The sequence below is a fragment of the Argiope bruennichi genome, chromosome 6, assembly GCF_947563725.1.
Source record: "Argiope bruennichi chromosome 6, qqArgBrue1.1, whole genome shotgun sequence".
Classification (NCBI taxonomy): Eukaryota; Metazoa; Arthropoda; class Arachnida; order Araneae; family Araneidae; genus Argiope; species Argiope bruennichi.
This window is the reverse complement of record NC_079156.1, coordinates 105,878,059-105,892,774: the sequence shown is the minus strand read 5'-3', so window position 1 is coordinate 105,892,774 and position 14,716 is coordinate 105,878,059. Positions and strand designations below refer to the sequence as shown.

The window sequence follows — 14,716 nt, the reverse complement described above, 5'->3', positions numbered from 1 at the left end:
TATCAGCTCATTAATATCATTAAAATATTGGATAATTACGAATGCTTTTCTTCCAATGTTTACATCTCTATTCGTGGAAGGATATTAAATGGACTACTTCATTTAATATACGTTCATGAATATCATTAAAATATCAGCTCATGAATATCATTAAAATGTTGGATAATTACGAATGCTTTTCTCCCAATGTTTACATCTCTATTCGTGGGAGGATATTAAATGGACTACTTCATTTAATATACGTTCATGAATATCATTAAAATGTTGGATAATTACGAATGCTTTTCTCCCAATGTTTACATCTCTATTCGTGGGAGGATATTAAATGGACTACTTCATTTAATATACGTTCATGAATATCATTAAAATGTTGGATAATTACGAATGCTTTTCTCCCAATGTTTACATCTCTATTCGTGGGAGGATATTAAATGGACTACTTCATTTAATATACGTTCATGAATATCATTAAAATGTTGGATAATTACGAATGCTTTTCTCCCAATGTTTACATCTCTATTCGTGGGAGGATATTAAATGGACTACTTCATTTAATATACGTTCATGAATATCATTAAAATATCAGCTCATGAATATCATTAAAATGTTGGATAATTACGAATGCTTTTCTCCCAATGTTTACATCTCTATTCGTGGGAGGATATTAAATGGACTACTTCATTTAATATACGTTCATGAATATCATTAAAATATCAGCTCATGAATATCATTAAAATGTTGGATAATTACGAATGCTTTTCTCCCAATGTTTACATCTCTATTCGTGGGAGGATATTAAATGGACTACTTCATTTAATATACGTTCATGAATATCATTAAAATATCAGCTCATTAATATCATTAAAATATTGGATAATTACGAATGCTTTTCTTCCAATGTTTACATCTCTATTCGTGGAAGGATATTAAATGGACTACTTCATTTAATATACGTTCATGAATATCATTAAAATATCAGCTCATGAATATCATTAAAATGTTGGATAATTACGAATGCTTTTCTCCCAATGTTTACATCTCTATTCGTGGGAGGATATTAAATGGTCTACTTCATTTAATATACGTTCATGAATATCATTAAAATATCAGCTCATTAATATCATTAAAATATTGGATAATTACGAATGCTTTTCTTCCAATGTTTACATCTCTATTCGTGGAAGGATATTAAATGGACTACTTCATTTAATATACGTTCATGAATATCATTAAAATATCAGCTCATGAATATCATTAAAATGTTGGATAATTACGAATGCTTTTCTCCCAATGTTTACATCTCTATTCGTGGGAGGATATTAAATGGACTACTTCATTTAATATACGTTCATGAATATCATTAAAATGTTGGATAATTACGAATGCTTTTCTCCCAATGTTTACATCTCTATTCGTGGGAGGATATTAAATGGACTACTTCATTTAATATACGTTCATGAATATCATTAAAATGTTGGATAATTACGAATGCTTTTCTCCCAATGTTTACATCTCTATTCGTGGGAGGATATTAAATGGACTACTTCATTTAATATACGTTCATGAATATCATTAAAATGTTGGATAATTACGAATGCTTTTCTTCCAATGTTTACATCTCTATTCGTGGGAGGATATTAAATGGACTACTTCATTTAATATACGTTCATGAATATCATTAAAATGTTGGATAATTACGAATGCTTTTCTCCCAATGTTTACATCTCTATTCGTGGGAGGATATTAAATGGACTACTTCATTTAATATACGTTCATGAATATCATTAAAATGTTGGATAATTACGAATGCTTTTCTCCCAATGTTTACATCTCTATTCGTGGGAGGATATTAAATGGACTACTTCATTTAATATACGTTCATGAATATCATTAAAATGTTGGATAATTACGAATGCTTTTCTCCCAATGTTTACATCTCTATTCGTGGGAGGATATTAAATGGACTACTTCATTTAATATACGTTCATGAATATCATTAAAATGTTGGATAATTACGAATGTTTTTCTTCCAATATTTACATTTCTTACAAAAATTACAAGCTTTTTTCAAAAGTATTCTAAATCTCTGCCTCACTCTGCACAATGTTTTGTAGCAATTGCAGGAGCTTCACAGTTAATTTAAACTTAAAAAAGATTATATTTTTAAATTGATTCCAAGTCGGGGTATCTGAGACAGTTAGGCACAAAATATACTTCCATGGCAATAAGACATCAATAACCCAATTTAATATAAAAACGCGTCGGGCTTACTTCATCTGATGTCCATGTATTCTGCAGACGTCGTCGTACTTGTGGTAGAGGGCGCTGAAGAGCAGAACAGATTCCAGCCACTCTATGTGAACTGTTAAATGCGTGTTGTTCTCCAAGTAGGCACTGTTCATCTCGTGCACCTGCAAAGAGAGATTTTTCTATGAATATTTGTCCTGATAAATATCCGAATAGCTTAAATTAAAACCAGATAATTATTGAAAATGATAAATGTTTAATAAAATATTAACTGAATTAATTCTCTAAGTAATTATTGGATTAGTAATAATGAAAAATACATTTCTTGTTTGTCAGAATGTCACATTTGTCGACAACACTGCTTCAAGATCATATCTGGTGCAATTTATCGCAATTGTAAAAAAGTAAAAATATTGTTATTTGGTTGAAAACTATTGGATTTTAAACTATTGATAGCAAATGACCATGAAGTTAAGAAAGTCTAAGAAATTATTGGATTAGTAATAATGAAAAATAAATCCATTTATTCTTTGGAACAATGTCACATTTGATAACGACACTACTTCAAGATCAGTTCGACAAGTTAAGAAAGTCTAAGAAATTATTGGATAGGTAATAATGAAAAATAAATCCATTTATTGTTTGGAGCAATGTTACATTTGAAAACAACACTAATTCAAGATTAGTTCAACAAGTTAAGAAAGTCTAAGAAATTATTGGATTAGTAATAATGAAAAATAAATCCATTTATTCTTTGGAACAATGTCACATTTGACAACGACACTACTTCAAAATCAGTTCGACAAGTTAAGAAAGTCTAAGAAATTATTGGATTAGTAATAATGAAAAATAAATCCATTTATTCTTTGGAACAATGTCACATTTGACAACGACACTACTTCAAGATCAGTTCGACAAGTTAAGAAAGTCTAAGAAATTATTGGATAGGTAATAATGAAAAATAAATCCATTTATTGTTTGGAGCAATGTTACATTTGAAAACAACACTAATTCAAGATTAGTTCAACAAGTTAAGAAAGTCTAAGAAATTATTGGATTAGTAATAATGAAAAATAAATCCATTTATTCTTTGGAACAATGTCACATTTGACAACGACACTACTTCAAAATCAGTTCGACAAGTTAAGAAAGTCTAAGAAATTATTGGATTAGTAATAATGAAAAATAAATCCATTTATTCTTTGGAACAATGTCACATTTGACAACGACACTGCTTCAAGATCAGTTCGACAAGTTAAGAAAGTCTAGAAATTATTGGAATAGTGACTTTGAAAAGTAAATTTGTTTCTTCTTTATAACAATGTCGTGTATTTGACAACAACACTAGTTCAAGATCTTATCTGGTGCAATTTATTGAAAATGTAAAAAACAAAGTATTTGATATTTTATTGAAAGTTATTCACTTTTAAACTATTAACCACAAACGGCCATAAATTTAAGAAAGTCGGAGAAATTATTTGATTAGTAATAATAAAAAATAAATCAATTTCCTCTCTGTAACAATGTTACATTTGATAACAATAATAGTTAAAGATCATATCTCGTACATTTTATCGCAAATGTAAAAATGGAAAAATTTATATATATTGATAATTTGTAGATCATTATTGTATTTTAAACTATTGATAGCGAACAATCATGGGATTAAGAAAATCTAAGAAGTTATTGGATTAGTTAAAATGAAAATTAAATCCATTTCTTCTTTGTAATAATCTCCCATTTGACACCAACATTAGATCTAGATCATATCTGGCGCAATTTATCTCAAATGTAAAAAACAAAAAATAATGATGCTTTGTTGAAAGTTATTGATTTTTAAACTGTTGATAAAGAATGACCGTGAAGTTAGAAAGAATGAAAATTAAATCCATTTTTTCTACATAACAACGTCAGATTTGACAACAACACTAATTCAAGATCATAGCTGGTATAATTTATTGCAACTGTAAAAAGCTAAAATATTAATATTTTGTTGAAAGTTATAGAATTTTATACTATTGATAACGAAGACCATGAAGTTATAATAACTTAGAAAAAGAAGTGCATTTAAAACAAATGGAATTGCTAGTGATACGTTTAATCTAAGATATCTTCATTCTTCTTCAAAATATTTAAGTGGAAATATAAGATGTGTTGGATTTGTTGTACCATTAATTTCTAAATTTCCATTTCAAATTTCTATTGTATATTCTAAACACTGAATATGTTATTAAATTTGAATTTAACATAAAATCTTTTCAGTGTAGTTTATTTCCTATGGTACTGATTCGATATGGAAGATCTAAAAGAAATTCAGGCCTGTTTTCCATTGTCATATATATATATATATATATATATATATATATATATATATATATATATATATATATATATATATATATATATATATATTGTTATGGAAATTCCGAGGTTCATTCCTATTTGTTGGTCGATGAAGAAACACACAGCTAACAGGCTTCAATAGCAAACAACGATAACTTTTACAAAACACGAAGGTTATGAATACATAGGCAGCAAATGCACAGCCGAGACAAACACAGGCAACGCGCAGTATCAGACTACAACAAACCCATAAGTAGTAATCGGAAGTAATAACAACCACAGCACACAAAGAGGCCAAACAGAATTCAGCAGGAGGAGGGAATCTTCGTAGCTACTCTCTAAGATTTCTTCAAACTCCTGCAATTCTCCACTTCTTCTCTCTTTAGCTGTATCCAACTGCCGACTCACTACTACACGACTGGCTACTTCACGCATGACTCGTTGCTGCTTCTACAATAAACACCAGGACTCGTGTTTAACAGCAAACAATTCAGCAATCGCCTGAACTCCACACAACGTTTGCGCTTCGCTGGACTGATCCAACTATACCGCCTTTGACACTTTCTACGATTCAATACACGAATACCACTTCAGCTTGAGACTGCTGGCCTTTTATAGTTCACGGAGGCCGGCAGAGAAGGTTCTGGGACCATCATGCATGTCTCGATTCCTATTGGATCAGTCCTAAAATTCTAGAAGATTCCAGTAATATCTATTTCGTAGCCAAAGTCGAAAATTCATTGCCAAGTTGCCAAATGGTCGACAAGTTTATCGCCAAGCTCTGAGATCACTGACGCGGCACCCTATCAGCACTCAACAGAGCTCATCGTAAAAACGGCCTTCCCAGTGATTGAACCATTCGTGGTGGAAAGCAATATTACAGAATCGTAACAATATTGTCCTGTTGGAACTTTTAAGATTCTTTATGAATTTATTGTTGCCTTATTTATTAATAACAATAATCAAGGAAGGATATCACTTATTTTCAATATAGTTCATTTCCTTTGGTAAAACTTTGATATACAAGATCTAACAGAAATTCAGAACTCTTTGCCATTGTTTTATATATTTTCCTGTTGGAACTTTTAAAATTCTTTATGAATTTATTCTTGCTCTTATTTATTAATAACAATAATCAAGGAAGAATATCACGTTTTTTTAAATAAAATTCATTTGCTTTGGCAGTTTTATATAGTGTTCTGTTGGAACTTTTAAAATTCTTTTTTCTTGCTCAAATTTATAAATAACAATAATCAAGAAAAAATTTAAAGAAATTAAAACAGAAAGTAGTTAATTTTATCATGATTGCTTGAGCGGTTTTTGGTTATCATATAATTATTATTTAACAGTGGTTAAGGCATTAAAAGGCAGGAAAGATTTTAACTTCCATTGAGATTCTGAGATAAGGTTGTCCAATATCTAATTTCGCTGCCAGAATCGATTTTTAAAAAATATTATTTCAAATTTCAACTTCTCATCAGGTTATAGATAAAATAGATAAATTTTAAACACCTCTTAACATACACTTGTAACAGAAACTTTGCTGAACACCTGGTCTTGAATCTTTATTTCGTTTATACGATTCCGAAAATTTTCCCGGAAATCGGAAACAAATTCCGCCTTCCTCTCGATTTCGTCCAAACTATCTCGAGTGTCTCTAACTAAATTAATTCCGATTCCTTAAATTAAAATTAACAACCGTGCTGCCACCGCAGAATTACCTTCCGCCCAAAACGACTCGAACTGTTGCCACCGAGACTATCAATATTCAGGGGTAAACGGAGCTTAAACGGCGCCATCATATCACGTTGGGATGTTGATGCAAATGAGAATGAAATGCGGTGATCGTTTGGAGCTTTGGATGCTGGAATGATGTGTTTAAGATATAGCCACTTGGAGTTCCGTCATTAGGTGCAGAGTGTCAGGCCACCAGGGGAGGTATACTGGATAAAATATGGAAATAGGGCTCTGCAATTGTGACTGGCGTGCCAATCTTGGTTCGAATCGGGTGGAATTCTAACTGAATTAAGTGAAGTATGTTTAACATTTCATTGTTTCTGGAGTGATTAATTATGGGAAATAGTGTTGGTTTAAATAATGGTTCTATTATTTAAATGTGGAAGTATGCGTTTTCTTGAAGTTGGAATTCCGGATTTCTCCTTTGTTAAAAGATTCTTTCTTCGTTTCTATTCAATTACCATTCCGTTGATTGTATTATAATACTTCACATAATTTATATAATACTGTTGAAGTTGGAATTTCGAGTATCGCTTTTATTTAAATTTTCTTTCTTCGTTTCTATTTAATTATCATTCCGTTGATTGTATTATAATACAGTTTAATCTAATGATTATTAGAAACATCCGGTTTTAAGAATGGATAAAAGAAACAGAGAATTTGCTTTATTTATCATACAGATTAAAATATGCTTACAAAGGCGTATAATTTTAATTTTGCGCTACTTGTGAAACTAGAAGTAATCAGTAGTGATTGATATAAAGATTTTATTAAAAGTTTATTTAAATTCTTCTGAAGTTTTCAAATTTCCTCTATCTATTTATCAGCAGTAAATGTATCTCATTTTTAAAACCTGAATATCTTATCAATATTTCATCTAACTTTAAAGCAATTTAATTGAGCTGTAAGAAAATATAATGTGTGGAATCTTATATCTAAAGTAAAGTTCGGCCATACAATTAACAGAAAAACAGTGAATACTCTTTTAACGCTAAATGGCGAACATTTTTTTAAGATTCAAATAACTGTTTTTAAAATAACAAATAACTGTATTTTATTTGCAATTGAAATTCTGAAAATTAATGACATCCCAACATTACTTTGAATGGCATAGATCTTCTTCTAAAATTAAAGATCAATTAGAAGATATACATATATTTAGAATTCTTTCTGAAATTATTACAGTATTTATTGTATTATTAATGACTCTAGTTGTGCCATCGTTGGATATGCAATTGTCATGACTTTTTTAGCTTTATTAAGTAATAAAATAAAAAATATTTATTTTTGAAGAAAAGAAAAGTATTAACTGTTTATTGATGAAAACTATTTCGTAATAAAATAATACAACTTTAATATCAAACGATAATTTTAATTATGATTAAATAATTGCTGTCAGAATTAATTTTTTCAATCCAAAAACGTTTATTTAATAAGTTAAGAAATTTTAAGAGTAGGTTATATATATATATATATATATATATATATATAAACCTCATCTAAATTCATTTAGAATGTCTCTTAAGCAACCAGGAAAAAGGTAGTATTCATAAAAATGCTTGAAAACTTATTATTTTCTGAGTTTGTGATAGCATTTCTTTAAATCTTCACTAAACTCATTTATAAAATCCGGGAATAAAATGATTTCAGAACCATGTTTTCAAAACGCATTTTTTTAGTGTAATGAGCTTTTTGAACATTATGTTTCAAAATTTCATTGAAGAATTATTCGAATTCTCGGATTCGTACAATTATCGCATGAAGCATTTACATTTCTTTCTTGCTAACCAAAATTTCATAAAAAAGCTTAGAATTACATTCCAAAAAGCAAATATAACAGATAGAGAAAAATTGTTTTAAAATCTTTTTTCAGAAATCAAGAATGATAACCTCAATGTAATTTTTTTTTTTAAATATAAGAAAAATTAAATATAAAAATAAAAAGATTCTGCAAACAACGAAAATGTGTTTCATAATTTATAACTGTATCCCGTCAAAGAAATTATAATTGTATCACAAGGAAATACTATAAAAATTGTACTCAAAACCCGCAATTTTTACATTGCTTACACTTTATCTCAACACAACACTTATTTTATCTTTAAAATATGTAATTATTTTTCTCTGGACAATATGAAAAGATTTTTAAATTCAATAAAACATTCTTCCCTTTTATGTAAGAACACAAATGATAAAAAACAAATTCAATAAATGGCCACGCCGGCGTCCTTGCATAGGGGTAGCGCATCTTCCCTGTGATCTGGGCGTCCTGGGTTCGAAACCCGGTTCGGGCATGGTTGTTCTTCATCTGTGTGGTATTTGTGAGGTGTGTAAATGTGTCCCCTTGTAAAAAAGGGGTTGTGCAAGCAATATGTGAGTTTCATATTCATATGAGCTAGAAGTCAGATTTCTGCCCTCGGGTGCTCAGGAGTATTTACCTTCAGAAGCTACTACACCCCCTTTCCGTGGTAACGCGGACACGACGTCATCAATAAATGGCCATATATTTCCCAATTGTTTTTTTTGTTGTTATTTTAAAAATTATTAGTTTTTATATTATATGTATTTTTATCACACATAATTCCAACGAATAGTTTTGCAACTGTATTTTAAAATAGTTGATCGTTATGCTTTCTCGTATACGTAGTACTGTGAAGTGTTATAATCGTCAAAATATTCAAACTTAAGATTTTGACGAATCTCCCCACTAGGGATTGCAATACCGGACCAAAATTTCAATACCGGTATTCGGTATTTTATAGATCTTAATACCGGTATTAGAAATTTTAGAAAAGAAAGAAAACAAGGTGTTTCTTTGTTTTATTTGCCAGTTTTATAAAAGAGTGTAATATCACAAAAAATAATATGGAACTTATAAATTATAACAGTATATAAAGAATCACAAAAAAGTAAAGAAACAACTTATTTATTTAAATCACAAAAAAAAAAAAATTGTAAATACCACTATTCAGTCTGTGGTACTAATACAAATTTTTGAAATATGATCTTAAAAAACATAATGCATCAGTTGTACTGTCATTAAAGCTGAAAAGTAATTTTGTGTAAAAATTACCAGCTGTCATAAACGCTCTTTCGGCATCTACGTCTACGTTCTTCAGATAGTGATTTGTGCTGTTCTTTCATGATTGCAACATGAAATTTATTGTTGCATTAACTGTTAATAAATTAAAATCTCTCCGACATAATGCCTCTATAGTCAGTTTTATTGGAAGTAGAACTGGTATAGTTCTGGATATTAAGACGAATTCACTGTCTGAAAAAATTAATTTGCAGGTTTAAGTTGATTATTGCTCTTTGGATTGGATTTCTAAATTTCAAAAACCGTTCCATCATTAGGAGTAAACTGTTCCAACGTGTCTTAGAATATATTATTGACATATATTCTGTTTTATTTTCAGTTAGTATATATATTTTTAATATGAAATTTTTTGTAGGGGAAAGTTTAAATATCTTAACAATTTTTCGAACTTTATAAATTATAGGAAACAATTCTTGATGGGTTAATATTTCATCCTCATTAGCAATATCTTCTTCCACAATTACATTGTCATTATCTTCATTGTCAATATCACTCTCACTCTTACTCTCTTCAATGTCGGAATCCGAAGTTTCTATATCCACAATATTTGGATTCTTCTATTCTTTATTTTTTTGATATATTTGGTATTTGGTATTTACTCTTAATTGAAATCCATGAGCAAAGCACAATTGCTGATTTGCATCAATCAACTTTAGAAATTTTTTCATAACTGTTGCTCCATGAGTCGTTATAGATACAATATCTTCTTTCTGGGATAATCCATGTTTCGCTAATTTAGATTTAAGCAATTAATTAAGTCATTAATTAGCTAATTCATTTCGCCAGTTGGGGAGACATAAAAACAAAAACGTATACTATTTTGCTATGTTGGCGATCCCTGTGGAGACAATTTAAAATATTTCTAGTAAATACCGAAAAACCGGTATTTAAACTTGTGAATAGCGGTATAACGAAATTGTAAAATGGCTCAAAATACCGGTATTCGGTATCCCGGTATTGCAATCCCTACTCCCCACTATTAGACCTCTCTGAGTTCGAAAATCATATTTTTGAAATATGTCCGTCCATTTGCCTATCTGTCTGTCTGTAAGAAAAATAACTCAAAAACGCTTTGAGGTAGACAGATGAAATTTGGTAAGCCATCTTTACACCAAATTTATATATTTCCATCAAATTTTATGCTAATTCCGTTCATAATAAGTCTGTTTGTCCTGCTCTTTGTATATACGTTAGCACCATAATTTCCAAACGAAGAGAGATTGATGGTAAAATTCAATACACATACTTAACATGTGTAGTGTAGCAATCTATTAAATTTTTAGCCAAATCCAACAAGAGGTTGACTGTCTGTCGGTCTGTAGTTTCAGAAAAATGTTTTTGTGATAACTCAAAAATTCAATGACTTAAATACTCCAAATTTGGCATGTGATTTTGTGACTACAGTTATAAATCTGTGTCAAATTTTGGTGTCAATAAAGTAGGCAAAAATACATATAAAGCAAAAATTCGATTTTCTGATGATATTAACCGTTTGTTAGGTTTTAATCGACGAGAAACTCGCCAAGGAACACACGATAGGTTCAATAAAAATCCTAAATTCACACCAAAGTTTGGTATTTCACAGCTCAATGCGTGCAAGGCAATCTCCAGGATAATACCATTATTAGAGAGCGTGCGAGACAATTTGAGGGAGACTACTCTCTTCTTCAATTTATATCAAATTTACTTTTTAAGCATAAATCCTTTGTTATTAACAAAATGAAATTTAAAACTTATAATATTGTTTGAAAACTTCCTTAATAATAAGGAAAGTAATTTACATTTTTGAAAAAAAAGAAAAAGGCAATTTAAAAAGTTTGATCATTACTACAAATATTTTGATAAACTTGTTAAATAGTATATATTTCGTTTTTAATTAGACAGTTAATTTTTGTTTTTTAATAAACATTTGGAATTAGTATTCATAGTGATCACTATTCGGTTTTAAATCACATATAATAATAAATTTGTCTACAGAAGATGAAGATTTTATTCTAGAGGTACTATGAAAATATGATTCTCATAGATTTGAATTGTCCATTACAAAGCAGTAACCAAATAAAAAAAGGCAATAACATAAGACATAAAATCTCCCACTCTTAAAATTAATTCTTCCTCATTTCTCTTAATATTTTATTCCATAGGTATGTTCCAAATGTTGGGAGTGATTGCCAAATTAATCGCTTTCGTCATCTGACTATGGTTTAAAATAAATAAACGAGTCCATAACTAGTCCACATTCAAATGTAGGCGCCGTATCCCGGTCGTAAGACTTCGTGTTCGGGACCTGGGCGTTCCGAAAACGAGGACCGATTCCATTGACTATCAGTCATGTAAGCGGAGTTGGAGCATGTTAAATCAGTCGGAGACAGATGTCTTCCAGATGATCTGTCTTCGGTGTTGTATGAAAGTTAAGAGAGGGGGTGCTACCTCAGGTGTCGTCCTCATCATCTGATCGCGGTTCAAAATTACGAGATCCGTTCCAAAATAGTCTTAGACTTGCTCCAAAACGGAACATTAATATATCTAAACTAAACACTCGGTTGTTTTCTTAATAATAATGTAATATAATATAATATTGTAATATAATAATAATGTAATGTAATATAATAATGTAGTACAACATTTACTGTCTTACAGTTTAAAGACAAGATTTTTTTTTTATATGATTGGCACAGATCAATTTCATTGTAGGAAATAATGAAAATAATTTAAAGGTTTAAATAATTAAGTTGCTTTACGTAGATTTACATTTCAAAAATTCTATCAAATTTTTACTCAAAGTCCACTATGAGCTTCAAAGAAAAAATTGAGTTCTATGCAAATAATATTTTCATTTAAATAAATTTGAATGCATCTGTTAGTAAAAGAGTGATGTAATAAAAATAAAATTTACGAGTTTGAAACATCCCATGGTCGAGGTCCATCAAGAACAGATGCTTTGAAATCTTCTTCAAGGAAGCCGGAACTAAAGCATATACACTATTCACCGTTTATATAAATATATACGCTTCAGCTCCATTCTGAGTATTACTAAACAAAATTCTACAGAATAAAATGAATACGAAAACTTTACATCATCAACAGATACCGTGCATACAATTTATGACTAGTCCCTCCAAGTAAAAATTGCAGAGTAACTGTACCCTCTGTGCAGTATTGATCTTCCCTATGGACAGTAGACAGTAGCCGATGAGGCTTCCAAATCACCTGGTGCAATATTTCCATATTTTAATATCGGAAAATATATCTTTCTGACGGCAAACAATCCCAGATATCTCTTCGCCTGTAAGAATTATTTGAATTCGAAAAGCTCTTGCCGAGTCTAATGTGTCTGAGAGGTCCTATTTCGAGAAACGAAGACTTCATTTACAGCTGTGAATTCGAAGGAGGTGTATTTCTGTATGAGGATGCACGAATTCTTCTTCTGAATATTTATAGGAATTTTGTTGGATGGTATTGCCATGGAAGTTTTCATCGGAAAGAAAGTTAATTATGCATATTAAATATATTGTTAAGTAAACTGGGAAGGGGGACAGATATTGCGGTTTGCAGTTAAATAAGTTTTAAAAAGAATATTATTAATGATTAAATTAAAGTTTTTTTTTGTTTTGTTTTTTAATTCTGGCTCATAGATTTTTATTTTATGAGATCTGACTACAATAGAAACCAAAATGGATGAGAGTGTTCTTCATAAATTATATCTTGTTAAGAAACCAGAGGGAGTGGTCCCTTTAAAACTTTCTCATATATTCTCTAATAAACTTGTCATGCCAGAGAACTTCTAATATGGCAACGGCGTACAATAATTGCGAAATATTTACTTTTGACAAGAATTTAAAATATATTCTTGAATTTATCGTGTTGTCCTTGGGGAGTTATTTAGCAATTAATCCCTGAAATGCGCTAATAATATCGCCACATTGAAGAAAGACAGTCGAATCTCCATGGCATTGGTCTCATGATCAAGAGACCTGGGTTCGAATCCCGCTAGAGATAATGCGATTAATAGTATATGTAAATACTTAATTCCTCGATTTTATGTTCTTATAGTCACAAAATTCCATACCAAATTTCATATATTTAAGTCACTGCATTTTTGAATTATCGCGCCTACATATATCTGAAACTACAGACCGACAGATAATCAACCTGTTGACGGATTTAGCTTAAAACTTGATGAAGTATCTACACTATGGATGTTAAATCCGTGCACTGCATTTTTAATATCAAGCTCTCTTTGGTTTGTAATTATCATGTAAACTTATATTCAAACAGCCAGGTGGTACAACCTGGCCCGGATAGCCTGATTAGTAGAACATTGGATTCGCGTCCCTCAGCTTGCGAGTTCGAACCGCCGACCGAAGATTCCCCGCGTGCTTGGTGGCTTGCGCGCGTATAAATCTTTCGTGGTCACAAAATCCTCCATCTCGAGCGTAATACCACTGGGGGTACTGCATCAGGGGTGATCGTTCTCTGATTCAGGTCTAAATTACGATCTGTGATTGAAGTCCGCGCCATAAAAAGGGTTGTGACGTATGTGTAACTAACTCGTTCTCTTGGAACTAGATGGCGCTACTATTAAAACAAGAGACGCTCCCACACCGGCTTAAAATCGCTGTCTTTGCAACAGCGGGCTTGTCCATGGCAAGTGTCATAAGAAACAACAACAACAGATGGCACAAAGGTTTCTGAACATATTTTACTCAACATTTGACAAAAATCTGAAAATTTGTCGTAAAGACCGTGTACCAAATTTCAACCGTTTAATTGAAAGCTTTCCTGAGTTGTCTTTGTCAAGGACGAAGCATTTTTCCAAAAATGTGTTCTTTAAACAGGGAGTTTAAAAGTGGAGATTAATCACAATCGCGAGATCATTTTTCTTGATGAGTATGCATTCTCTATACTACGCATACGAGAAAGTAAAAGTAATATAGAAATCACTTTTTCGTGAAATATTTCATGAAATTACAGTCAAGTTAAATAGAAAAAAAAATCCTCCATTATAATATTTGATGGGTTTTTTTTTTTTTTTTTTTTTTTTCCCAAACCGTTTTGCTTCTTATTGATAATGCATTCACCAATAAGTCTTTTGCATGAATATAAGTTTTAAAAATAAGTCTGTAAATGAAAAAAAAAAAAGATTTTTTAAAAATATTTGTTTATAACAAATAAGTAATGCAGAAATATTAGACAGTTTAGGAGTACTTTTTAATTTTTATTTTTTATTTTTTTTTACAATTTTCTGTTTAGGACAGTTCGTATAAATAATTATTCAAAACTTAAAAG

At 30.4% G+C, this 14,716-nt stretch overlaps 1 protein-coding gene across 1 annotated transcript in view; it reads right to left on the bottom strand.

Annotated features, from left to right (window-relative positions):
- Window positions 1-2,267: 2,267 nt before the first annotated feature.
- Window positions 2,268-14,716, bottom strand: part of LOC129972871 (uncharacterized) — a 66,239-nt gene continuing 53,790 nt past the window's right edge. The window contains exon 2 of the mRNA XM_056087171.1: window positions 2,268-2,411. Coding sequence (XP_055943146.1) covers window positions 2,268-2,411 — 144 coding nt within the window. The remainder of the gene's footprint in view (window positions 2,412-14,716) is intronic.